At 37.0% G+C, this 24,530-nt stretch overlaps 2 protein-coding genes across 3 annotated transcripts; one reads left to right on the top strand and one right to left on the bottom strand.

Moving 5' to 3' along the window:
* Nucleotides 1-750: 750 nt before the first annotated feature.
* On the bottom strand, nucleotides 751-10,589 carry LOC764505 (adenosine kinase 1). The gene is made up of 10 exons (XM_030979505.1): nucleotides 10,463-10,589; nucleotides 8,969-9,043; nucleotides 8,422-8,554; nucleotides 7,456-7,625; nucleotides 5,995-6,100; nucleotides 4,800-4,970; nucleotides 4,044-4,079; nucleotides 3,622-3,733; nucleotides 2,696-2,782; nucleotides 751-2,084 (listed from the first exon to the last, which is right to left on the bottom strand). Exons 1-10 carry the CDS (start codon nucleotides 10,480-10,482, stop codon nucleotides 1,960-1,962), a joined length of 1,035 nt encoding a protein of 344 aa, XP_030835365.1. The 5' UTR covers nucleotides 10,483-10,589; the 3' UTR covers nucleotides 751-1,959.
* Nucleotides 10,590-10,930: 341 nt separating this feature from the next.
* On the top strand, nucleotides 10,931-23,872 carry LOC578420 (UDP-galactose/UDP-glucose transporter 7). 2 transcript variants are annotated; one of them, XM_030979504.1, is made up of 4 exons: nucleotides 10,931-11,008; nucleotides 12,085-12,520; nucleotides 18,544-19,146; nucleotides 23,766-23,872. In XM_030979504.1, exons 2-3 carry the CDS (start codon nucleotides 12,109-12,111, stop codon nucleotides 19,128-19,130), a joined length of 999 nt encoding a protein of 332 aa, XP_030835364.1. In that variant the 5' UTR covers nucleotides 10,931-11,008; nucleotides 12,085-12,108; the 3' UTR covers nucleotides 19,131-19,146; nucleotides 23,766-23,872. The 2 variants fall into 2 exon arrangements, with proteins under 2 accessions (XP_030835364.1, XP_030835363.1); XM_030979503.1 differs by having other exon boundaries at nucleotides 10,931-11,316.
* Nucleotides 23,873-24,530: the final 658 nt, after the last annotated feature.

Below are 24,530 nucleotides of genomic sequence, written 5' to 3'. Positions count from 1 at the left end.
TTAAGAGTCTTTTATCAATAAATTGTTCTTAAGAGTTTTCCCTTGTCCCTCCAACTACATAGTCTATCTCAAAGCCACTTATTTATCAATCAACTATCCCCTTTGGACTCATAATTTCTTCAAAGTGGCTACTTTCAAGTTTAGGCACTAATCAGCATGTTCACACTCGTCTTTAATCCCAGTGTATTCCACCATGCTACACCTATATCAAATACGTGTCATATCTGAATGAACCTTAAAGAGAAGGTCGAGTTCTGGGAAGAGGTGAAAAATAATTTGTGAGCGTTATCATTGTTATTATGCAAGTGTGGAGGAACATCAGATAAAACATGTTCCCTGAAAAGCATGGCTCTTCAAATGCCTTCATATTCTAAATATGGCATGTAACATTGTAAAAATCGGGATGGATTTTTACGCCACATGTTCGTGTAGTCCCATATACATCTTTCTGTGTACAGTGCTTGTAACTTTACCAATAGTTGGCCAAATTTTTTATCATGTTGATGATTCCATAACCTTGCAATACACACGAATACTTATATGCTAGATGATCAACCTTTTCTGATTGATTCCACATGTACCGTTTCTTTCACAATGCAATTGCATGACCAGAACTCAACTTCATCTTTCATCATTAATTGTAACTCGCTTACTTTGATAAAATGATTATAGAGTATCTTTTAGAATACAAACGTCAGCACTCAATGCATCACAAGGCAGAAATACAAATGTAGTCTGACTCGGTCTGTATGCAAATATAGTAACATATCTTTAATAAATTGAAAGCAAGAATAAAGATGTTGACATTTACTGGAATTTAATGTGTAAATATTTTGAGGTAGATGAGATAATAGCAAGCAACTCTCGGCATGGTCAATGATGACATGTACAGGGTGGACAAACATAAATCCACAACCAGAGACCTGCAATTCAAATGATATCATCGACATTGGTTTCTTTTCATTGTGTAGAAAATTCCTATCCAAGTAAAATGATGCCAAGATCATAAAATTGGGGTAGGGCATGTTGATTATACAGCTATACATATATTTTTTGTGAGGTGATGTTGTTTTCAAAATATACTATTTATGCAATAGTAGTCTTGCTTGAACCATGCTTAAAGCTAGGTGACCCTATAATTGTCATTCATTTAATAATGGTCATCTATAGCAAGGTGACCCTGTAGTAGTCATTCAATGACCAATGGTCATCTGAAGCTAGGTGACCCTGTAATAGTCATTCAATGAGGAAGGGTCATTTAAAGCTAGGTGACCCTATAATAGTCATCCAATGACCAATGATCATCTAAATCTAGGTGACCCTGTAATAGTCTTTCAATGAGCAATGGTCATCTAAAGCTAGGTGACCCTGTAATAGTCATTCTTTGACCAATGGTCATTTAAAGCTAGGTGACTGTGTAATAGTCATTCATTGAACAATGGTGATTTAAAATCTAGGTGACCCTATAACAGTCATTCAATGAACAACAGTGATTTAAAATCTAGGTGACCCTGTAATAGTCATTCAATGAGCAGCGGTCAAAGCTAGGTGACCCATTAAAAGTCATTGAGCAATGGTCATCTAAAGCTAGGTGACCCTTTAATAGTCATTCAAAAAGCAATGGTCATCTAAAGCTAGGTGACCCTATAATGGTCATTCATTTTAATAGCAACGTTCATCTATATAGCAAGGTGACCCTGTAATAGTCATTGAAAAAGCAATGGTCATCTAAAGCTAGGTGACCCTGTAATAATCATTCAATGAGCAAAGATCATGTAAAGTTAGGTGAGTGACCCATTAAAAGTCATTGACCAATGGTCATCTAAAGCTACGAGACCCTGTAATGGTCTTTCAATGAGCAATGGTCATCTAAAGCTAGGTGACCCTTTAATATTAATTTAATGACCAATGGTCACCTATAGCTGGGTGACCCTGTAATGGTCTTTCAATGTCCAATGGTCATCTAAAGCTAGGTGACCCTGTAATGGTCATTCCTCTCTGTTGAATGGACAGTCCAGCTGCATAATGACCGCATCGTATACACTCTTCAATGGTCTTGTGCTGAACTAGCTGGGACAGAAAACCTACAAAATAAATGAAAAATATACCTAATAATTGAGAGGAAAGATTATAAGCCACAAATGTAAATGCCTAAATTACAAAATCCAATCCACAACATAGCCTAGATGACTATCTTTAATACTTTCATAGATTATTTAAAGATTTTTTTAAATTTTATATCACATTTTGTGACAACTGAAGGGCATTTCATGTTCTAGTGTTACACTCATTACAAAAATTGTCCCAAAGTAAAAGGTGAACTGGATATCATTAAGTCTTTGTATGCCACAAAAGTAATCTCCTTTTCCCCCATTGTATTTATCATGGCATAGATATACCAAAGGCTTCAAGATTACTTTGCTGTTTCCAGTACAAAATTATTCTACATGTACATTGGTGTTAAAATGGTTGTCATGGAGCTTATCAAGATTGGAAAATCAATGTGTTGCCAAGACCAATCCTTCTATCAACTGGTGTATAATGTTTTGTTCAATTGCATGGGTGGCAAACCAGTGACCATGCAGATAGGCAAAGAACAACTGAAGTATTAACCATAAAATCAAACTTACACAGTTTAACAACATTTCACAGGCACACAACTGAACATGAACAAAAACCTTTATGATAGACTCACCACCAACAAATGCATCACCTGCACCACAGGTATCAACTATCTTATCCTCCGCAATCCTTGGCACTTCAAGCGATCTCACTGCGGTACCTGCATCAGTAAAAAAACAAAAAAAAAACACCTGGGTGAAGAGTGGAAAATGAAGATTAAATATAATAATAATAATATTGGATATTTATATAGCACACATATCAACCATACATGGTGCTCAAGGCGCACCAACTATTACCCTGGCTCTACTAGGCAGCAGATTTCGGCGCTCACAGCATTCAAGGAGTTCCTTCCTACCGGTACACATTTAACACCTGGGTGGGGAGCGGCAAATGTAGATTAATATCTTGCCAAAGGACATTAGTGCCGTGGCGGGACTCGAACCGCGGACCCGGTGACCCAGTCCAACGACTTATCCATTAGACCACAACACCTCTACTTGCCCAGGGCTAAGGAGATTAGTGCAATGGGGGGACTTGGACCATGAACCTTGTGATCCATAGTTCAGTGGACTTATACACTAGACCACAGCACCTCTTATTCTTATTTCATTGCATATCTGATCAATAAACATAGCTTCAAGAGTAAGAGCAGGTGACAAATCTTTCATTAAGATTTTATCCTGGTTCCTCATAAAGTAATTTTCTTCACATGGCCTAAAAGTTGTCTACTAGCAAGTATAATTCCCTCATTAACTTGGCAGCACGTTTAGAGATTCAAAATCATTGTTTTTTAAATCAAAATTTGCAAATTTTGAACTTGCTGACAACATTCCTGCCCATGTGTATTGTTTTCAGAGATATTGCAGTTTATTTTAAGAAAGTAGCAATTAAAAAAAAAATCTTATTGTTGCCAATTTGAAGAATAATCTGAGAGATAAATTTAGCACTACAATAAATCCTGTCCTAAAAGGGAGTGAGAATTTATGATTTGCTTACCATTGCACCATAGAGTGGGTTGTGAACTATGAGTAATTATGACATGTCTTGTAGGATTCTCTGTTTTTGATGGAATTCTACTCATTTTCATCATCACTGATTCCTCCGTGTCCTAGAAAACAGACAGAATCATATTTATTTTATACACTCAGCAAAACAAAAGAAAATGGACACTTTATTGTTCAAAATGTTCATATAAACTGTCGATTGAAAATATACTAAAATACGTATAAAATTAAAGAAAATACTCTACCAAAATTCTCTTCTACGAATTGTGATAATTTGTCAGTGTACACTTCTTTTTTTATATATAATTCTGCTGTGACATGATCTTCGTTATTGTTTAACCAATGGAAAAAGAATTTTCTGTTGTTTCAAAGATGAATCAATAAATTCAATTCAATTCACTTAAAACCACTCACTTGCCAATCCAATGCACTAGCATATGCTTGAAGTTCCTTTAGATAAAAAGAGAAAATTATACATATTTCAATGAATCAGAGATGTGAGAAACTATGAGTCTCTTCATAATATTCAATTATATAGTGTGAATATTGACAAAATAGATAAAATAAACAAAACAAATATTCCAATGAGATTCCTCCCAATCTCTCTGTTCTATATCTATCTCCCTCCCTTCCTTTCTCTCCATCTCTCTTCAAGACGATTTTTGCGACATAATAATGATATACTCTAACTCTCATCACCAGAGAGAGAAGGGCTACATACACAGGGCTCAAAATTAATTTTTTGTCCACAGGGGCTCTTCCAAAAAAAAAAGAGCCCCTGTGAGCCTTCTCACTTACTTACTTACTAGTCTCGTCATGATAACTATCAATAAATGCCATAAGTGAAAAAGATACTAAGGATAATATTTACAGATTGATATTCAATACTTCTGTTTCATCCACGATAACCCATTGTAAAACATCTTAACAGTTCTGTAGTCGGTGAACTCTGTTAAAGGTAATACAAAGTTTTGGGAAATTTGAAAATTGGGTGGAAAGTGATTCTTTACAATTTTGATATATTTGGATACCCATGTAGATGTTTTATAAGCACAAGAAAAATTAGCCCCTAAAACACGTCTCCTTTTGAGAAAAATTTAACATAAAAATTTACCGGGGCCCTGAACAAGCCTTTAAAGTAACAAATAAAAAGAAGAAACTATTTCTTACTGCTTTATTTCCGAAGACATATTGTGCATGTTCTATCATCTGCGTTAAGAGTTGAGATGACTGTTCGCACACATACACTGCAGACAGGTTCATTGTTAATACTTTGTTTTCTCTTCGCGCAAAGTCGGCCAACTCCCTGCTTATGGATGGGTATGTGTGGATGAAATAACCCTAGAATGGAAAAAAGGAAAATAAAAAGCATAGTAAGATAGCAGTGGCACTAAAAGACGTGTACGGAACACAAACTGTGTTATTGTAATGTCCTTTGACTACCTGTCCTTTGGCAAGACATTAATCTATATTTGCCACTCTTCACCCAGGTGTTGAATGGGTACCGGTAGGAAGGAATTACTTGAATGCTGAGAGCATTTAAATCGGTAGTCCAGCAGAGCCGGGGTTAAATTGGACTGCTTTGAGCACCTTGCAGGGTGGATATGTGCGCTATATAAATATCCAATATTATTATTATTATTGTTGAAATACATTATTTCATCACACAGAGGTAAAACCACATCGTTAGGACATGGAGCTGGTAAATGCATCTTGATGAGGTTTAAAGCCCCACTGCACTACTTATAGCTACTTGTGCCCTCTATATAGCAAACAATGCCTAATCGGTGACCGCTGGTCCCCCATGATCCCCCTTTTCTTATGTTAATTGAGAGCTGATTTGATGAGATAACCACCTGTCAGTGACCACAAGTATTTGGCATTTGGTATTCCGGATGCATTTTTACGTACCCCTACGTTTCGCTTAGCTACCTCAGGAATAATGAGTATAAATTTGCACAAAAATAATAATAATGATAATAAGAGTAGTACATGTAGTAGTAGTAGTAGTAGTAGTATACTTTATTGCATAACTCATTTAGCACAATGCTTATCTGCAACTGATTGGCTTTTCTTTCTTGGGACACAAGAGCATATCACAATCATTTTGCAATTATTTCACTCATTGTGCAGACTCAATGATATAAATACATGTACCCTGTAGTGTACAATGTCAAACTTAATATATTTACATTAAATGAATCCATTTTGAATTTTAAACAAGCTTTTCAAGACCCAAAGTATTTAATGTTACAAATTGTGTGTTTTAAATTGGCCTCAGCACTGAAATAGTTTATGGGATACTTCTTGCAAAATAAGGATAAAACAAAAAAAAAAAAGTTTTTGAAGAATTCACACATCTTACCACTAGATAGAAACATGAAGCACTTTTGATATGCCTCCAAGTCTCATCCTCGAAAATGAAATCTGATGAGAGATGCTTGGCTGCAGCATAGTTTGATACCAGACATCTGAATGACAGACAAAAGAAATTGAAATCTGATGAGAGATTCAAATTGGCCGCTGCTTAGTTTGCTAATAGACATCTGGAAGACAGACAGCAGAAATTGAAATCTGATGAGAGATGCGTGGCTGCCATCTGAATGACAGACAACAATAATTGAAATCTGATGAAAGATGCTTGGCTGCTGCAAAGTTTGCTAACAGACATCTGAATGACAGACCACAAGAAAGGAGAATATCAGGGGTGATAGTGAGCACTAAAAAAAAATAGGTTTTTTGTTTTCCCCTCAACCACGCCCCCCTTGAGTAAAAAAAAAAAGAGGATTCGCGGGGGAAAATGGCATCTAACAACATTCTCCCCTTTCGAGTAAGAAAATTGGGACAAAATTGGGAAAAATATAGGGCAAAATATGGAAAAATAGAGAAAATAAGAGGGAAATCAGGAAAATCAGGATAAAATAGGGAAGAAAAAAAAATTGGTTTAAAATTATTTTTTTAAATTTTTTAAAATTTTTTTGATTTTTTTTTTTTTTTAAATCGGGATGAAAGAAAAAAATCAGGAAAAAAAAAAAAAAAAATTGGGAAACCGATTTAAATCGGGGTTTTATCAGGCCTAGAATATGATGAGAGATTCTTGGCTGCTGCGAAGTTTGCCAAAAGACATCTGAATGAATGACAGACAAAATAAATTGAAATCTGATGAGAGATGCTGGGTTGCTGCAAAGTTTGCTAACAGACAAAGAACAACTTCAATTAAAGGTATTACAAAGTTTTGGTATGGGGTCATGAATTCGGTTCAAATTAAAATATTGGGAGCATATACGTTCCTACAATATTCATTGATCGTTGTCGCGGTTGAAATCGAGTCTGAAGTTATGAAATTATAAATAATAAACTCTTTATGTTGTATAGCTCCCTCTCAAGGTCAAGCTATTAATTTAGCTTTGAAACAATGTTTCTTGACTAAAATCGACCAATTAGCTATTCCCGTTTGGAAATTATATATCACAACTACATATTCTGAGATTTTCATGGTCGCAGCTACCATTGTATGGCCATAGGCGCTATTTGAAATTTATCCAAATTTACCGGGAGCACCGGTAAATTTTTATATTCAATAAAATTTTTATATTCAATTTTTCTCGAAAACAGAAGTGTTTTAGAGGCTAATTTTTTTAGTGCTTATAATACATCCACAGGGATATCAAAATATATCAAAATTGTAAAGATTCACTATCCACCTAATTTTCAAAATTTCCCAAAACTTTTTATTACCTTTAAGCAAATATCAGTAACTACATGTATGCCTTTTGAGTTCCAGACGCGTCTTTTCGTGGCACTACTTTTCATCAAGGCGCCTCACCTGTGTTGTCCTGTAATAAGTACAGCACATGTTCCTGTCGGTTGCGTGGGGTGGACTTGATACTGGACGTACACTCCTTCTGATTGTGACTTATCGGTCAGTATCTTGCCGAACGCATCGTCTCCAATACATCCAAATGACATGGTGATGTTAGGAATACCTAGAAGCCACTGTGTGGAGACATGATTAGACAGGCCTTTTAAGGAAAACCCAACATTAAAGTGACTGGGTAACATTACCTTAAACTTGATATTTACATTAAATTAATCAATTGTGAATTTTAAACAAGCTTTTCTAGACCCAAAGTACTTAATGGCTGATCGTCAATGAAACGGAGTTCAGTCTTTTGTCAACTCTCGTTTGTCGCTACGACAGGCAGCCAGTGAGAAAAAAAAATTATTTAATCAAATCATCGAAATTCAAGCATTAAACAAACAGAACTTTGTTATTCCTGTCTCATTTTTCCTGATTGAGGTGTCATATGAAAGGGCAGAAAATGAACTTTTTAGAAATGTGATTTTATCTTTGAAATTCAGATACCGCCCGCCAAATGACTTTTTGGTTTCCTCTCTTCAAATTGCTTTTCATCACTCATGCGTGAGATATGAGTTGAGTTGGATCAAATGAAAGAAGAAGATCTAAGCTTTCCAAATATGTGTCATTTATTAATTATAATTGTGATTAAGTTATGATAAAACATTGATAATTCTTGGTTTCGTTTTTTCTGGGACGCACTGTATATACACACACATATATAAATATATATATATATATATATATATATGTGGGTATTTATTTCTCTATTGTGTTTTGTTGCTGCCATCTGTTTTTATTAATGATTGTTATTGAATAGCACTGTTACCAAACAGGACCTCATGGAAGACCACCATACTTGGTGAAATGTGCCACCCTGTATAAATGTCAGAAATAAATGAATAAATAAATAAACAACCGTAGACAGCATACCTGGGCAATTCTAAGAGCGTTGGGGACAGCTCCTCCCGGAATGACCTGTACTCTAGGATGACGTGAAAGCTCATCGTATAATACTTTCTGTTCTTCGGTGGCTTGGTTTGAACTGTCACATTCTAGACCGTATCTATTAAAGGCAATGAAACAGATTCAACAGAAAATTTAACCTCGATATTACTAAAAGAATGCAGAATGAGTAGAAGAGAAGACTGGTGGGAGTTTGAACAAAATCGGACAGAAAATAATAAAGAGAGTTGTTATTTTTTCAAAGTTGTACCGGTTATCATAGATAGAATTTCAGAGTTTGAACAAATAAATTGGACCCCAAAAAAGAGAGTTGGTAATTTTCAAAAGTTGTTATCACTTACCTATATGCATATGGAAATTTCAGAGTTTGAACGAAATCCAACGGAAAATAAAAAAGTTGTTAATTTTGTTAAAGTTGTAATCACTACGGCTACGCATATATGGGAATTTAAAAATGGCTGAATCGGTAATTTCACTGTGATTTGGTGTCAGACGACTGTGTATGGAAACTTACCTATCAAGTAATCTGTCATCTACATCCGCTATGAAATCTAGAAGTGGAATTCCAAATCCTGCAATTTTACCTGGACTGGGTGAAAATAATATTTTTCATAATGATTTTTCCTGATTGCCAAAGAGAAAGGGATTAAGGGAAACAATGAAAGGGATTAAGGGAAACAATGCATGGGAGGGAGATTTGGAGGGGAGCTAGGTTGAGAGAAATGTAGAGAGGGAGGAAAGATGTAGGGAGGGAAGAACTTCAAGGAAGACAGAATGAAAACTATGGAGACTGAAAGAGTGAAAGAAAGAGAGAGAGAGAGAGATAGAAAAAGAGAGATAAAGGAAAGATAGAAAGAGAGAGATAAAAGAGAGATACATATAGATATACCGGTACACTTAATATATGTATATGGAAAGAGAGAGAGAGAAAGAGAAAGAGAGAGAGAGAAAGAGATAGATTTAAAGAAATAGAAAAAGATAGTTTGAGAAAGACAGATGCGCCTATTCCGTTGGGCAAATAACACACCATCCTCGCTAAAATGGAGGCAGTCCTTTCATTTATACTTGTTGATGGTAGTATTTTCGATTAGTGGAGACTGGAGACATGCATATTGTGGTCTGTGTGGGATGCATGTAGGGGAGGCCTGGGAGGAAAACGAAATGCTTGAAGAACAAAAATATCAAAAAACATGCAGAATCTTGATTAATAAGGGAGTTACAGTAACCGACCTGACGTCTATGACATCATTGTGTCAGGGGTCAGCTGTACGCGCACTCTGAACGCAATATGTGTGGAGAAGATACGTAAGCAATGCATATAAAACGTGTGTAAATTCTATGACATTTTTACCTGTCATTTTTACCTCTGCCATTTTTACCTCTGCCATTATTTCCTCTATTTTTAATTCTGCCATTTTTACCTCTGCCATTCTTACCTCTGACATTTTACCTGTGCCATTTTTACCTTTGACATTTTACCTCCGACATTTTTATCTCTGACAGTTTACCTCTGCTATGTTTACCTCTGCCATTTTTACCTCTGCCATCTTTACCTCTGCCATTTTTACCTCTGCCATAATTACTTCTGCCATAATTACCTCTGCCATTTTTATTTCTGCCATTTTTACCTCTGACATAGTCTAGGCCCTATACCTTTGCCATTTTTACCTCTGACAATTATCTCTTATATTTTTAAACCGTGCCCCACTGACTGCCAGCCAACTCTATGGGGAAGGTTGACAGATCTATGTCAGCTCAGTGCCGATAGACCGAATTTTCCGTCTCTTTCGTTCGTTAGGAGCCGACCCTACCCAAATTAGAGGCTTAACGAACAAAACAGTCAAAACTTCAAAAGAGACAGAACATTCGGTCTAGACTGTACAGCTACTACTACTAGTCTAAAGTATTACGCATGATTTTGAAGGCTTCAATGTAATGTCTAACCTAGTAAAACAAAGTACCAAATAGTTCTACAAGTTATTAAAAATAAACGAGACTAAATAGTTACCTGACATCTACGTTTGCCATGATTCATTGGTACCCATACATGTTAAAGATTATACTGCATTTACAGGTGACGTGCACAAACTGCTGGAAGTTGTATTGTTGACCACGGCCGCGTTTATTCAATCAGCTGTGCAGTGGCGACTATCAGGTGATCTCTGTCTGCATCTGAACGACTAGACCTAGTCGCTTTTTTAAGACCTTAAAATGCGGGAAATCGTTCGATTGTGATTTTGGGGTGATATTTCTGAAAATATCAAAATTCATGTATAAAAGTATTTTTTTTTAATGGAAAATATCATCATAAAGTTGCAATTGAACTCACAATACGGCTTGAATATAATAACTAGAGTCTAATAGTGTACGAATGAACAAAGGTTAGTAATACTAGACTATACCACGCATGTACCGTTACGTTAATCCGGTAACGGTAAACGGATGTTGTTCATGATCATGCATGGTAACTTATGGACGAAGATTTGGGAATAAATATAAAAAGCATTTAGCATTACTTGGCCTAGATGTCTTCCGTTGAATGACAAGAGCTACAGTGAGTCTAATGTGTTGTAATATCTTCCATTTTATAATCTGCATGGTTTTTGTCACCTAACTCGGTTTCTGAATTTCGTTCTCATTGAGAATCTTCGCTTAGACTTGTTGGCTTCTGTTTTGAAATGACCGGCTGACAATCACTTTCTAATTCTATTGCCACGTCACGTGTACTTGTATACGGTACTACTAGAAAGTGGTACGCGAGACGTTCTGGGGTGAGACGACGGTGTCAAGCGCTCAACAACTAAGAGTGCTCAGCTCGGCCTCAGCTCAGCTCAGCTCCAAAGTCCAATCCGATTCATCAAGGTAAGATGTATTTCTTCTTCATCTTCTTCCTCCAGTAATAAACAGTTTAGTACAGAATGCCGCGCCGTTGGCGTACCTTGTGCAGTTGTGCTTGTCAAGTGCCAATACTACAGTCACAGTGCAAGTAAAAAGGCTCCACAACTAAATTACAAGAATTTTATGTGGAGCTAAAATTAAAAACAGTCTGGACTGAAGCTCAACGGAGCAATAATGCGTTGCACCTTCTGTTTAAAAAGTCCAAAGAGGTGCAACAGACGATAATCCCTCTTGACCACACTAGTACAGACGGCCTTTAATCTATCTTCTTGGACTTTTTGGAGGACTTTAGATTTACCTACATTGAAGAAGTCGTCGGCCAGGTGGCAGAAGGGCGTGAGCGCGCGAGCGAATCAAAAACTACTTTTTGAATTATTCGCAATTAAACATTTGTTTTATATTTAAACTGCTTTCGGTCCTGAAAAATTGGTTTTGAAACATAAAAGATTAATAAAAATGTTGTAGTAGAACACAGCCACAATTTTTTTCTCGGAAATAGATCTAAGTAAGTTTTTATAAAGTTTGAGGCGATTTAGTGCTAATGCCCTTCTGCTTAAAGTTTCATTATTGACCTGAAATTCGAGCTAACGCCCTCCTGCCAGCCAGGCGACGAAGTGTTGGCTAACCTACGAATGTCTGGTATATTTTTTTTGTGGTGGGCCAGGGTGTTCTGAAGTTGCTCCAAAACCAGAATAATTTTAATAATGTCATACACATTGTTTAATGTTACAGGTCTTGAGAGACTGACCTGCCAGGATGAGTCTAGCCGCGGCCTGTTTCTACGGGGTTTGCTCGGGTTCCATGTCGTTCATCAACAAACTGGCCATGAATACTTACGGTTTCAACTACCCCGAGATCATCATGCTGGCCCAGATGGGCGTTACCGTGGCAGCCCTCAAACTTGTGCACCTCCTGGGTAAGGTCAATCTGCCGAACTACACCAGGGAAAACGCTAGACTCTGTTTATTTCCCTCGCTCTTCTACGTCCTGAACTCCACCTTTGCGTTGAGCGCACTCAGCGGAATGAATATTCCAATGTACAATGTTTTGAAGAGGACTGGGCCATTGTTCTACATCTTTTTAGCTGTGTGTATACTAAAGAAAGGATGGCCGTCTGCCTCTACCATTGGAGCTGTAGTGTTGACAACTAGTGGATGTATTGTTGCTGGTAAGTCTTTCATTCCTCATTCGTCCATATTTACATTTAAAGCCCCACTGCTCTACTTATAGCTACTTGCGCCCTCTATATAGCAAACAATGCCTAATCGGTGCCTGTTGGTCCCCCATGATCCCCTTTTTCTTATGTTAATTGAGAGCTGATTTGATGAGATATATATATAGCCAGTGACCACCCTGGGTGATCTAATCCCTCCTAGCCAAACTAGTGCAGAGGGGCTTTAACTCTTTAAATGCCACACTAAAAAATCTCCCTGTTTACCATATATAGTTATCATAAACTCCTTTAAAAAAGTTCTGCAATTCAAGTTTGAGTATTGCTTGTTACTATTCATGTTTATTTTACTATACTTTGCTATCAATGAAAAGCTTGTTTTATTGCCCTTTACAATAGTACACCTGAACATGGGGCCAAGTCATAGGAAAATGTTACAAAATGCATTGTTATACAGGCTTGTCAATGATATCAATGTCAATATAGCAACAAGAGAGATATCAATGCTCAAACTTGAATTGCAGAACTTTTTTGAGGATTTGATCATGCACACTGTACATTGTACATGTACATGTAGATTTACACCTAAGGACTTCAAGATTATTTAACTGTTTCCTATGCAAGAATAATCTTAGATTCTTAGTGCAATAGATCTGCACTGAAAAAGGGTTCAGTGTCATATTTACATGTAGCTCTAATTTCACAACAAGAAATGGGTAATGTTGCAAGCCATTTTATTGCACAAAGCAATCCTTCTGTAATTGTTACCTGTTGTCCTGCTCTGAGTTCCAGGGCTCAAATTAATTTTTTGTCCACGGGGGCTCTTCCCCCCAAAAAAGAGCCCCGTGAGCCTTCTCACGGGGGCTCTTTTAGTGCTGACGGGGGCTCTTATTTTAATACAAATTTCCATTGAGTTGGTACCCATGAAACTCCTAAATTCCTTGGTATTTTATCATTATCATTTATTTAAGTCAGCATTTTCCCTCTTAGAAATTTACTTGTTACATAGCTGTATACTTTTATCCCCGTGATCAGTGGCGGATCCAGGGGGGAAAAAAAAGAAGGAAAAAAAAAGGGGAAAGATTTTTTTTTTTGCTGTTGAAAAAAGTGTGCCCATCCCACTTGTATCACAGAGAAACAACAGTTTAAGTTAAGTCTAACTTTAACGTTAAATTTTTTATTAAAATGTTGAGCACAGCCCTTGGCCTTAGGCCTAATTTAGATCGTAACTGTTACTGTTTGAAAATCTAAAGTAAAATTAGACGGTTTTCATGATTATAGACCAAGTAATTGAGAAAAAAAAAGTTTACCCATCACTGAGACCAGGTCAATCAATCTTCTAGATCCATTATTAGGGTCTAACGTTAGTAGATATAATGTAGATGCAGGCGCGGATCCAGCGGGGGTGAGCGAGCCTTGCCCCCCCCCCCCTTCGGCAAAAGAGAGAGAGAGAGAGAGAAGGAAAAGAAGGGAAAGGGAAAGAGGAGAGAAAGGGAAAGAAAGAAGAGGAAGAAGAAAAGAAAAGGGGGAAGAAGGAGATCGGGGGAGGGTGCGAAAGGGCCTTGCCTCCCAGGCTGTTGCCTCCCCACGCCCCCGCTAAAAAAAAAGAGAGAGAAGGAAGGAAAGAAAAAAAGGAGAGCTAAAAGGGACCAAAAAAGAGGAAGAAGAAAAAAAAAAGGGGTGAAAAGAATTTCGATGCGGTGTTCGAGTAGAATTCTGTGAGATGATGATATACTTCCTCGTAGCTTGATGTGACGAGGTGTCTCTATCCAGATATCTGTTGATAGTATTATAGAATATAGAAGCCTGAAATGACCTTCTGCTCGTAACCGACAAGTCACCGCATTAAAATTAAATTGCAAATAGTGTTCAACAACACAATGGTGGATGAAACTTTCTAATATTCGAAGATATATGACCTTCAGACCATATTGTTTCATTATTTTTTATTCAATCAATCAACGTCAAAGAATTGATTTATCATCGCTCTTCAATTTATTATTTCACCTTTTAATGTACTTTCATTCTTATGAATCACGAAAGAACACTGAATTGGATTCTTCAATGTTTGTTTTGATTAATTTCCTCCTCCTTTCCTGTTTAATACTGATAAAATTTCGATTTTTCTTAATCAAGGCAAAATATTATTTTCATATTTTCTTTATGCAAGACAGGAAGAGAGAGAGAGAGAGAGAGAGAATATGTTAAGTGAGAATTATCGAGTACAACTATGAATTGCATCCCTTTCAATATTATTCAATTCGCTGAAAATATTCAGAATATGAGTATGATAAATCCACATAATACACCAACGCTGTTCAACACATCCAACGCTCCAACCATAGCCCATACGCCTCCCCCCGCCCCCGCTAAAAAAAAAGAGAGAGAAGGAAGGAAAATGAAAAAAGGAGAGCTAAAAGGGACCAAAAGAGAGGAAGAAGAAAAAAAAGGGTGAAAAGAAGGGGAGATAGAAAACCTAAAAGAGAGAGAAGGAAGGGAAAGGAAAGGGAAAGAGGAGAGAAAGGGAAAGAAAAAAAAGAGGAAGAAAAAACGAAGGGGAGATCAGTTGCCAACAAAGTGTAAATCAGGGGGGGGGGGGGGCACTGGCGTACTGATTGGGGAGGGGGCTCGGGGGAAATAAAATTCAAACGTGGTTTATTTCTGATTCCATAACGGTGGTTTACACATAATGCTGAAATGACATAATTTTCCGAGATTTTTTAGGAAATTATACTTTTTTATGCGTTTGTTGTAGAAGGACAAATTCCTAAATTTACAGCCAGACAAGAAATATGCTTCTTGAGATGCCTAGGGGCCTACCCGTCAGGGCCCGCGGAACGGCGGGGATTGGGAGCCTTGAGGTCCCTCCCCCCCCCCTCCACTTTTTTAAAATAGTATATAAAGAGAAATGGAAAGAAAGAGAGCAAGTAAGAAAAAATTGTTAACTGCCAGTGTCACAACAAAATAAGGTATTAACCGTAATTAAACGCCTAAAATCCCTGGGCTTCCGGGGCTCTGGCCCTGTACCCAACCGAGGGCCTGATTTTTTGGTGCTATTTTGAACCCCCGTTAGTGATGTTTTCCTGGCATCTACTGAAATCTACTTCTACTGTGTAGGTCTGGACACATGATAGCATTTTTCTATGCACATCACATTTTCACTTGGCAGCCCAAGGGGGATCGGGGGATTAAACCCCCTAAACCGCCTAGATCCGCCCCTGCAACATCTTTGCTGATCTTCTTCTCAATATTGATTTATTGGTCGAGTTACATTATTTGCTGGTCTTTTAGAACAACCAGATTTCAGAGGATTCACACTTTTCACAACGAAAAACTTCTCCATGTTTCAGTCCTTGCGCGATCGTCTCCAGCTCCAGCAGATATTGGGCGTCAGCGTGCACACCGGTACTACCGGCACAGTATGACGGCCGCATTACATGTAGCTGTGCACTGCGAGCTTCCGTTGTTTGTATCGGTAATACTCATAGAGATGGGAGGGAAAGCGCCATCTAAGTTCCATTTCATTGGTTTAAGGTTTGAAAATTGATACTCAATATTGTGTTAAAGTTATATAAGAAAAGATAATCTTCTTTTTATAATTCCACGGGGGCAATTTTTTATCTTGCAATCGCCCCCGTGGGCAACCTGACGGGAGCGATTATGGAGCTCACGGGGGCGAATCGCCCATCGCCCCCGTGTATTTTGAGCGCTGGTTGCATGGATGGCAAATGAATGAGTGACCGTGTAGAGAGGCAAGGAAAAACGACCATAGTGTTCAAATATTTAGTAATACATGTATGTCTGGAATCAATGATATATAATAATTATGATTGATTATGATTATGTATCTTATGTTTCACAAGAACAATCAATAATTTTGGCATGAGAATTTTCCTAGATTGATTCATATAAATGCCTTAATTACCAAATGTAAATCACTGATCATAAGATCTTAAATGGATTTAAGTATTTATATTTCCTTCGAATGAATCATCAATTTGATACAAAAATAGCAACTTTGATAGTTTGATTAATGAAATTGGCCTTAAATTTGGCAGAAATTGAAAGTTTTAAATTTAAGCCAAAAATCCCTGTTTTCTTTGAATGAATAATCATAATTAATCATAAAAATAGCAACTACTGTACAGTATGATTGATGAAATTGGCCATTCATTTTGGCAGTGATTGAAATTTTGTAAATATAAGCCAGGAGAAAAATAAAGGCACATCATGCCAAGTCACCTATTGATTACATTGACCTTGCCATTTAAGTTCACAATGCATGGAAGCAACAGCCAACAGGGAACCTTGATAGAGCTAGCCTATACTATTATTCTTTCATTTTAATTTAAAGGTAAAGACCAGTGATGGTCATGCGATTGCATTGTAAAAGAAACGTTGTGGAATCGATCAGAAAAGGTTGATCATCTAGCATCTAGCATCTGCAAGGTTCTGGAATCATCAAAATGATAAGAAATTTGGCCCATTCTTCGTAATGTTACAAGCATTATACACAGAAAGATGTATATGGGACTACCCTATATCTCTCACAGACCATGAGAGAAACAAATTTACCAAATATATGAATTAGTAGGCGGTTTCCTGGCAAATTTGTTATCATCATGTATTAGTCAAAACGTATTCTTTCACATGATTGGTAATGAGAGCTTCCATTTCATTTTTTGAAATTGGGGCGTTTCCAATACTGGTCTTTACCTTTAATACTCACAACTAGTACTCACAACTATTTATATACACTGTAGTGACTGTACATACTTGATAAGTGTAATGTATGGAGTATGTATACAGTTGTGCTCAGAATTAAGAATATTTTCATAGGGCCTACTAAACACTGAAAGAAGAGACTCCATAGACACTATGAACATGACGGACAATGAAAGCGGACAAAATATACAGTTCCTCAGGTAGACAAAGGAACATCCCTTCACTGCTATTATGTACAAATGTGTAGAACAGGTGAATATGCATGTGACACCTGTTCTACACATTTTTACATAATAGCAGTGAAGGGACGTTCCTTTGTCTACCTGAGGAACTGTATATTTTGTCCGCTTTCATTGTACGTCATGTTCATAGTGAGAGTTTTACTAGAAAGATGATAACAAAATAATAGTAATTCACACTTCATTTACATGTACCTCAAAGAATTTATTTTCTACCTTCTACGGAGCCCCTCCATTTATTGTTTTCAGTTACATCTTTGTATACTATGGGTTTCTAAAAAGTGATATGATTTCTTGTGATACCTTGCCATAATCGAGTATAGATCCTCCAAGGCTTTTATAGTTAATTTCTTCTTTCAATGCCTCGCACTAAATTCTTTTGTTGTTTTAAAACTGAAAATATTTGAGCATAGCAATGATTACAGTATGCTTTATTGTGATATATTTAATTTGACTTGTACTAGTAGTACATGGAATTCTAGCATGTCTCGTTTGTGCATTATATTTTTTGGTAGATTGAACAAGCATTTTGACTAAAAAGGCATTGAGATGGCTGAAAACTTTGAACTTGTTGTTGGTAGGAATCATAAGGAACTGCAGCCAAGATCAAATCATGTGAGATAGGACTTTATGAGAGGGATGTCACTAGTAAACTACCTCCCAAAGAGTCCCAATCCTTTTTGTTTTCATTTTAACTAGTGCTAATTTCAATTGGGGGGTGTTTCACAAAGATCCAAAATTGGACTTATATATTATGGAGAGCCATTTGTAGCCTATATTCAAAAGCAAAACTTCAAGTATTTTAGAGCTTTCATAAATTCCACATCAAGATTATGAAATCTCCCAGGATAATAGAAATGATGAATGATTTGAATCAACATTTTATGCCTTTTAAAATAACTTTTACAAAACTTTAAACTTTCCATAATTATTGAGTCCAACTTAGAGATAATTTCAACTTATATGATCTTTGTGAAACACCCCCCAGATATGACATTGGGAAATAGGAGTTAGATATTATTTATTCACTTTTCTTTTCTTTTCTTTTCTTTATAGGGTTTGGAGATTTAGGGTTTGAACCGAGAGCGTACCTGTTTGGTATTAGTAGTATGTTCCTCCAAGGGATCTATCTCACCCTGGTTCAGCGACTCGGTCTCAAGGACGAGATGTCAACTAACGGCATCCTCTACGTCAACAGCATCAACTGTCTTCCATTCCTCGTCGTTTTCTCCCTCCTGACATCCGAATTCCAGCAATGTTTCATGTTCTTTCAATCAGCGACCATGCAGGTTTATCTGACTCTTGTCTTCGTGGTGACCGCCGGCTGCGTCCTCAATTACTCCCAGTTCCTGTGTACCACGATGAACTCTGCCCTCACAACAAGTATTGTAGGTGTGGTCAAGAGTGTTGGGACAACGATCATCGGCATTTTTGCATTTGGGGGCGTTACCTTGACGACGTACATGATGATGGGCATATCCATGAACATCATCGGGGCGTTCTGGTATACATTTTCCAAGTACAGGGAGAGTTTACTCGGTCACATCAAGAGGATAGGATCTACTATTTCGTTGAGTGAAAAGGGTGGCACTACTGCAACGGATCAAAAACAGCATCTGATGTCTAATGGTCATTCTTCTTGATGTCATCTTGGTATTACCTTGGGGCAATTCCATGCCAAAGTGGACATGACACCTTAACTTTCAAAGTCATCATTTCAACACAATTTTAGTTTCAAATGAAAGCATGAAGTCTATATTTTTCAGATTTGATGGAAAAAATTTACTTTAATGAGAGCGTTGTGGTCTAAATTATGATTGTTTAATTACCCTAATTAAGTCTTCAAAAGTAAAAATTATCACACAAAAGTGTTGATGTCCTACACATAACATGTAACATGCACATGTCATAACAATCATGTTTATAACCTATAAGATATAACAAATGAAGAATTTCATGTTTTTTATTGATTTCAATTGTTTGTTCCACTTCAGTGACTTCTTTATTTCCTCCTTGAAAAAATGTCCTTCCGTTACCTAAAAAAGGTCTTTTTTCAATATTGTATTAAAAAGAGTAGTTGATAAACACTAAAATTTACAATGCAAAGCAAGTTTAGGTAGGCCTACCATTTAGTGTTCATGTAGTCCAAAAATCCTCCTTCGTTAATTAATAAAAATGAATTAAAAATTGTCCTTCCGTTACCAAAGCTGGTAACAGAAGGACAAATAGTGGTAACGGAAGGACATTACATGTAGTCATATGCTGCTTTGAGCCTAAAATAGGAAGATGAAAAAAATGTTTCTGTAGCTGCACTTATCCTTTGGATAAATCTACATAAATCTGTGGTATGTTTACCAGGTGATTTGTGTAATAAATCAAGAACCAACTATTCGATCCAGAAAGCAAGTGCTCAATACATACAGCTCTGTGCTTTGTGCATGCTTGACCACACCCTGAGAGCTTGTGTTGAGATGATGTAGAGTGACTCCTTTTGCTCTAATATACATTGATATCACTTGATTTCTTAAGTACTGAATATTTAGTTCATTCTTCTACAGTATTTGTTACAATCAATGAATACTAATACTGTAATTAAGCAGATTTACGGAGCATTTGGCAGCTATCGCTAAGACATTTTTTTTTCAAGCCACTCCAACTGCCTCTGAGCTGGTAAGTGTATGTTCTTTCCTTTCTCTTTGATGAGTACCTAACTTGTAAAATCTGTAATCATAATGCTTAATAGTGCATTACCTCTGGTTTGAATGTTTTTATTATATTTTGATTTTATATGCTGGTATCAATTATTTCTATTTTCAAGTTGATGTAAAATACCAATATATTTTTGTATCTTGAGACAAATATTATCTAGAGTAATTAAATGGTAATATCATTTTCTCATTGCAACCATTTTATAGTCAAGACTTCAGAACATACAGGTTCTACATGTATGTGACTTTAGTCACTATGTCTGGGCAACAACAAAGTTCAAATGTGATCATATTTAATGACACATATATGCCTACATGTATACTTGGAATGCATTTGTCACATTAAGAGCCTAGATGAGTCTGATTAAACAAATTCTTTGTACATTTTTTAATTTCAACCTTTTAAATTTTTGAGATATTTTTTCCATTTTACAGAATGTCAATATGCCTCTGTCAGCTGCAGAAAAGCAAAGAAGATATCGAGAACGGTGCAAGGGAAAAGGCAGTCACGAAGAAATGAAAGCTAAAGACAGAGTCCGCAAGAAAGAAAAGAGGAAAAGCTTGTCAACAGCTGGTTTAAAGGCCTTAAGAAGAGAGGAAAGAGAAAGAAAGAGACGGGTAAGGGCAAACGATGACAAGGGAACACCAGCAACTACAAACAATAACGAGCAGAGCTACAAAAATCCTCAAAGTTTGGGGAAAGCTGTGAAGCGTGCATCACAGCATCTTCCACTCAGTCCACGAAAGAGGAGCAGGGTCATCAAAACACTGGCCAGGAAATTCGCAGTTCCTACAGAAGATAGTGATTATTCACAAAATGGCCCCACCAAAGTAACTGATGAACTCTGCGAGGCAATTTCAACATTCTACTGCCGCGATGACATTTCCTGGCAGAGTCCAAACCGGAAAGATGTTGTAATTTCAAGGAAAGAAGATGGTACAAAAGAGTACATCCAAAAGCGCTTTCTTATAATGACCTTAAAAGAATGCCACAACTTATACCTTGAAGAAAATCCTGATCAATCTGTTGGCTTATCAAAGTTTTGTTCCCTGCGGCCCTGCCATGTCTTCCTCTCACGTGACTTCCCCCATAATGTTTGCATCTGCAAATATCATGAAAACATCAAGCTTCTGTTGGAGTGTATTGACAAGTCTGTTGCAAGGAAGATTCCAACACATTTCCGTGACTTCATTGCAACAGTGGTATGTGATCAGGAAAAGGAGAACTGCATGTTTGGGAAATGTTCTGCCTGTCGTTCCAAATTTGATGACACCTACTGCTTCCCAGAAGAGGCTGATGATGAGGCTGAATGGATCCAGTGGATTACTGTTGAGGGAAAGGCAACGAAAAGCATTCAGCGAGGTACCTTGAGTGGATGCATAAAAAGTATTCGCCAGCAACTACCCGGGTTTCTCATCCATACCTTCATAAAAAGGAAGCAGAGCGCCCATTTTGAGAGAGAGAAAGACAAAGCCGATGGACGCCACATAGTTGTACAGGTGGACTTCGCAGAAAACTACTCTATCATCCACCAAGATGAAATTCAAAGTGGTCACTGGAACCATGAACAAGTAACCATATTCACAGGATGTGCTAACATTGGTAATGGAAAGGTAGAATCATTTGCCATTGTGAGTGATGATTTGGTCCATGGGAAATACCAAGTGGCCACATTCCTAGAGCACATCATAATGGAGTTGAAGAAATCTTGCCCTGAAATGGAAACAGTATCCTTTTTTTCAGATGGTGCAGCAAGTCAGTTCAAACAGAGGTTTCTATTTGAAAACTTGACATACTTCAGTGAGATGTATAGCATACAGACATCATGGAACTTCTTCGCAACAAGCCATGGGAAGGGAAGTGTTGACGGCATTGGGGGACAAATCAAACGCCTGGTGTTTACTGCGTGTAAAACAGGGGCTTTCATCACAGATCCAAAGTCTTTCGCTACAGAAGCTAAAAAGCATACAACAAAAATCAAAGTGATGTTCGTCCCTGCCACAGATGTAGATGATAGGAAGGATGTTCTTGATGCCAGGTGGGCTAATGTCAGTGCATTGCCAAACACTCATAATACTCATGTAGTTGTCCCTCTGAGGAAGCATATTGTTTCATATGCTGTGTATGCCACCTCAGACTCATACAAGGAGTTTGAACTAATGAAAGCCTGTAAAAATACACCACCTACTGGAGCTACTGGATCATCTCAAGCTATCGAGCACGACCAGGATATTGAGCCACCTGAACCTTCAACATCAGGACCTTCAACATCAGGACCATCGACATCTCAACCTTCCACATCTGGACCTACGCCTTCTTCCTCTGAACTCACTTCAACTGAACTTTCTTCTCCTGGACCATCATCATCGCCTGATAAGCAACCTATCCCAAAACTTGGAGATTTTGTTCTTGTTCAGTACTTGGGAGGAAACAAGCTCAAAAAAGAATTCAAATATGCTGCCCAAGTTATCAGAATCAATGATGAAGACTTCCATGTAATGCATCTCCATAAGGGGGACACAAAGGGCCTCATGTTTAAGGCAAAAGATCATACTGATAAGTATGCTGTGGTTAGCCAGAAACAAATTTTGGAGATACTTCCAATACCAGTAATTGATAAGAGGGGAAGATTTCACTTCCCTACAACTATCTTAGAAGCAAATTAAGATGACAGATGTCAGATGAAATGCCTAGACTTGTTTTGTTTTTGTAATTTTGTTGTAATACAACTTTGTTTGGATGTTTAAAACTCAGTTATGTCACTTTTACAATTGTATAAAGTGAACTGCATTATTTCCTAAGCTGATGATACATTTTCACATCAAGTCACTGTAATTCTTTTTCTTTTTTTGTAAATTTACACTTTTTACTCAGATAGGGCCATTTCTCTACTATAAATGGCAATTTTTTTTAAACAAAATGAATAATTTTCAACGTAACTGGTGCACATGATTTAATTACTATGTAAATACATCTAATTAAGTTTTAATCCCTCTGTATCTACAAATTATATACATGTAGGTGTACATGTGGGTGTGAAATTATGAGAAAAGTACTCATGTGTAATGATATTACCTTGTTCATTACAAATTCATAGTTTGTATTTGTATTGTTGACAGTAATATACTGTACATGTTTATGTACATATCCTTACGTCCTTCCGTTACCGTCCTTCCGTTACCTGACATTAACGGACAAAACATGGAGTAATTAACATACCAATGTATATATTTTAATGTGAAATAAGGTGATGTATATATTAAACTATGGGGAACAAAATGTGTATCAGTCAAGTGGAAAGCTTCATCAACTTCACAGAGTTTGGATAAAAACTAATTAACTGGAAAAACCATGTCCGTTTTTATGTCCTTCCGTTACCGAGGTAATTGATATGCATATTTTTATACCACTCAACTATAATGACAATTTTTTTTGGGAGAATTAAAGGCACTTGTATAGGTATTATATCTGTACTGTTTCACATCTTTTACTAATAAAACAGTTCTTGTAGTATGAACTTGAAGTTCAAAAATCTTGTCTGAATGTCCTTCCGTTACCGTGGAATTGCCCCTTGGTCAGTCTGATGTCTAATGGTCATTCTTGATGTCCTCTTGGTATTACCTTGGTCAGTCTGATGTCTAATGGTCATTCTCGATGTCCTCTTGGTGTGACCTCGGTCAGTTTGACGAGCCGATTCCAAACGGACCGACTGTTGACCATTTGCCATAATGTTTATTGTTGTTAAGTGTATTGTCAGTCTCGTCAATGTGACTGAGGTATATATGTGTATGGGAGTGCCAACCCAATTAATTACTGAATGCTTCTCTTTCCTATGGGCTTAAAGATAAAGTTGAGTTCTTGTCATGCAATTTCATTGTGAAAGAAACGGTATCAGAATCTATCAGAAAAGGTTGATAATCTAGCATACAAGTATTGGTGTGTACTGCAAGGTTCTGCAATCATGAAAATGATAAGAACTTTGGCCCAGTCTTGGTAAAGTTACAAGCACTGTACACAGAATATATGGGGCTACATGAACATGAGCCATGGAAATCCATTCCGATTTTTATGTTGTTACATGCCATATTTATAATATGAAATCATTTAAATAGCCATGCTTTTCACAGAACATTTTTTATCTTTGGTTCTTCCACACTTGCATAATAACAATGATAATGCTCACAATTTAATTTTCACCTCTTCCCAGAACTCAACTTTCCCTTTAAAGATCCTTTCCTATGTGCTTTCATTATGTAGTGTGACATGTGACACACTTTGATGATCCAAATTTTACCCATTGCAAATTTGTGCCTGTTGGTTTCTGTATTAAAGGG

This window comes from Strongylocentrotus purpuratus, unplaced genomic scaffold, assembly GCF_000002235.5.
Source record: "Strongylocentrotus purpuratus isolate Spur 01 unplaced genomic scaffold, Spur_5.0 spur5_scaffold_10, whole genome shotgun sequence".
Taxonomy (NCBI): domain Eukaryota; kingdom Metazoa; phylum Echinodermata; class Echinoidea; order Camarodonta; family Strongylocentrotidae; genus Strongylocentrotus; species Strongylocentrotus purpuratus.
This window is presented reverse-complemented; position numbering and strand designations above follow the sequence as displayed.

Bases quoted from the DNA above. Each gene is read 5' to 3' on its own strand.
- LOC764505 (XM_030979505.1), bottom strand. From the start codon at position 10,482: ATGGCAAACGTAGATGTCAG. The intron at 7,626-8,421 runs GTATGCTGTCTA...GTCTCCACACAG, and splicing joins ACGCTCTTAGAATTGCCCAG to TGGCTTCTAGGTATTCCTAA. The intron at 6,101-7,455 runs GTGAGGCGCCTT...TCTGTCATTCAG, and splicing joins CTTATTACAGGACAACACAG to ATGTCTGGTATCAAACTATG.
- LOC578420 (XM_030979504.1), top strand. From the start codon at position 12,109: ATGAGTCTAGCCGCGGCCTGTTTCTACGGGGTTTGCTCGGGTTCCATG. The intron at 12,521-18,543 runs GTAAGTCTTTCA...TTTTCTTTATAG, and splicing joins TAGTGGATGTATTGTTGCTG to GGTTTGGAGATTTAGGGTTT.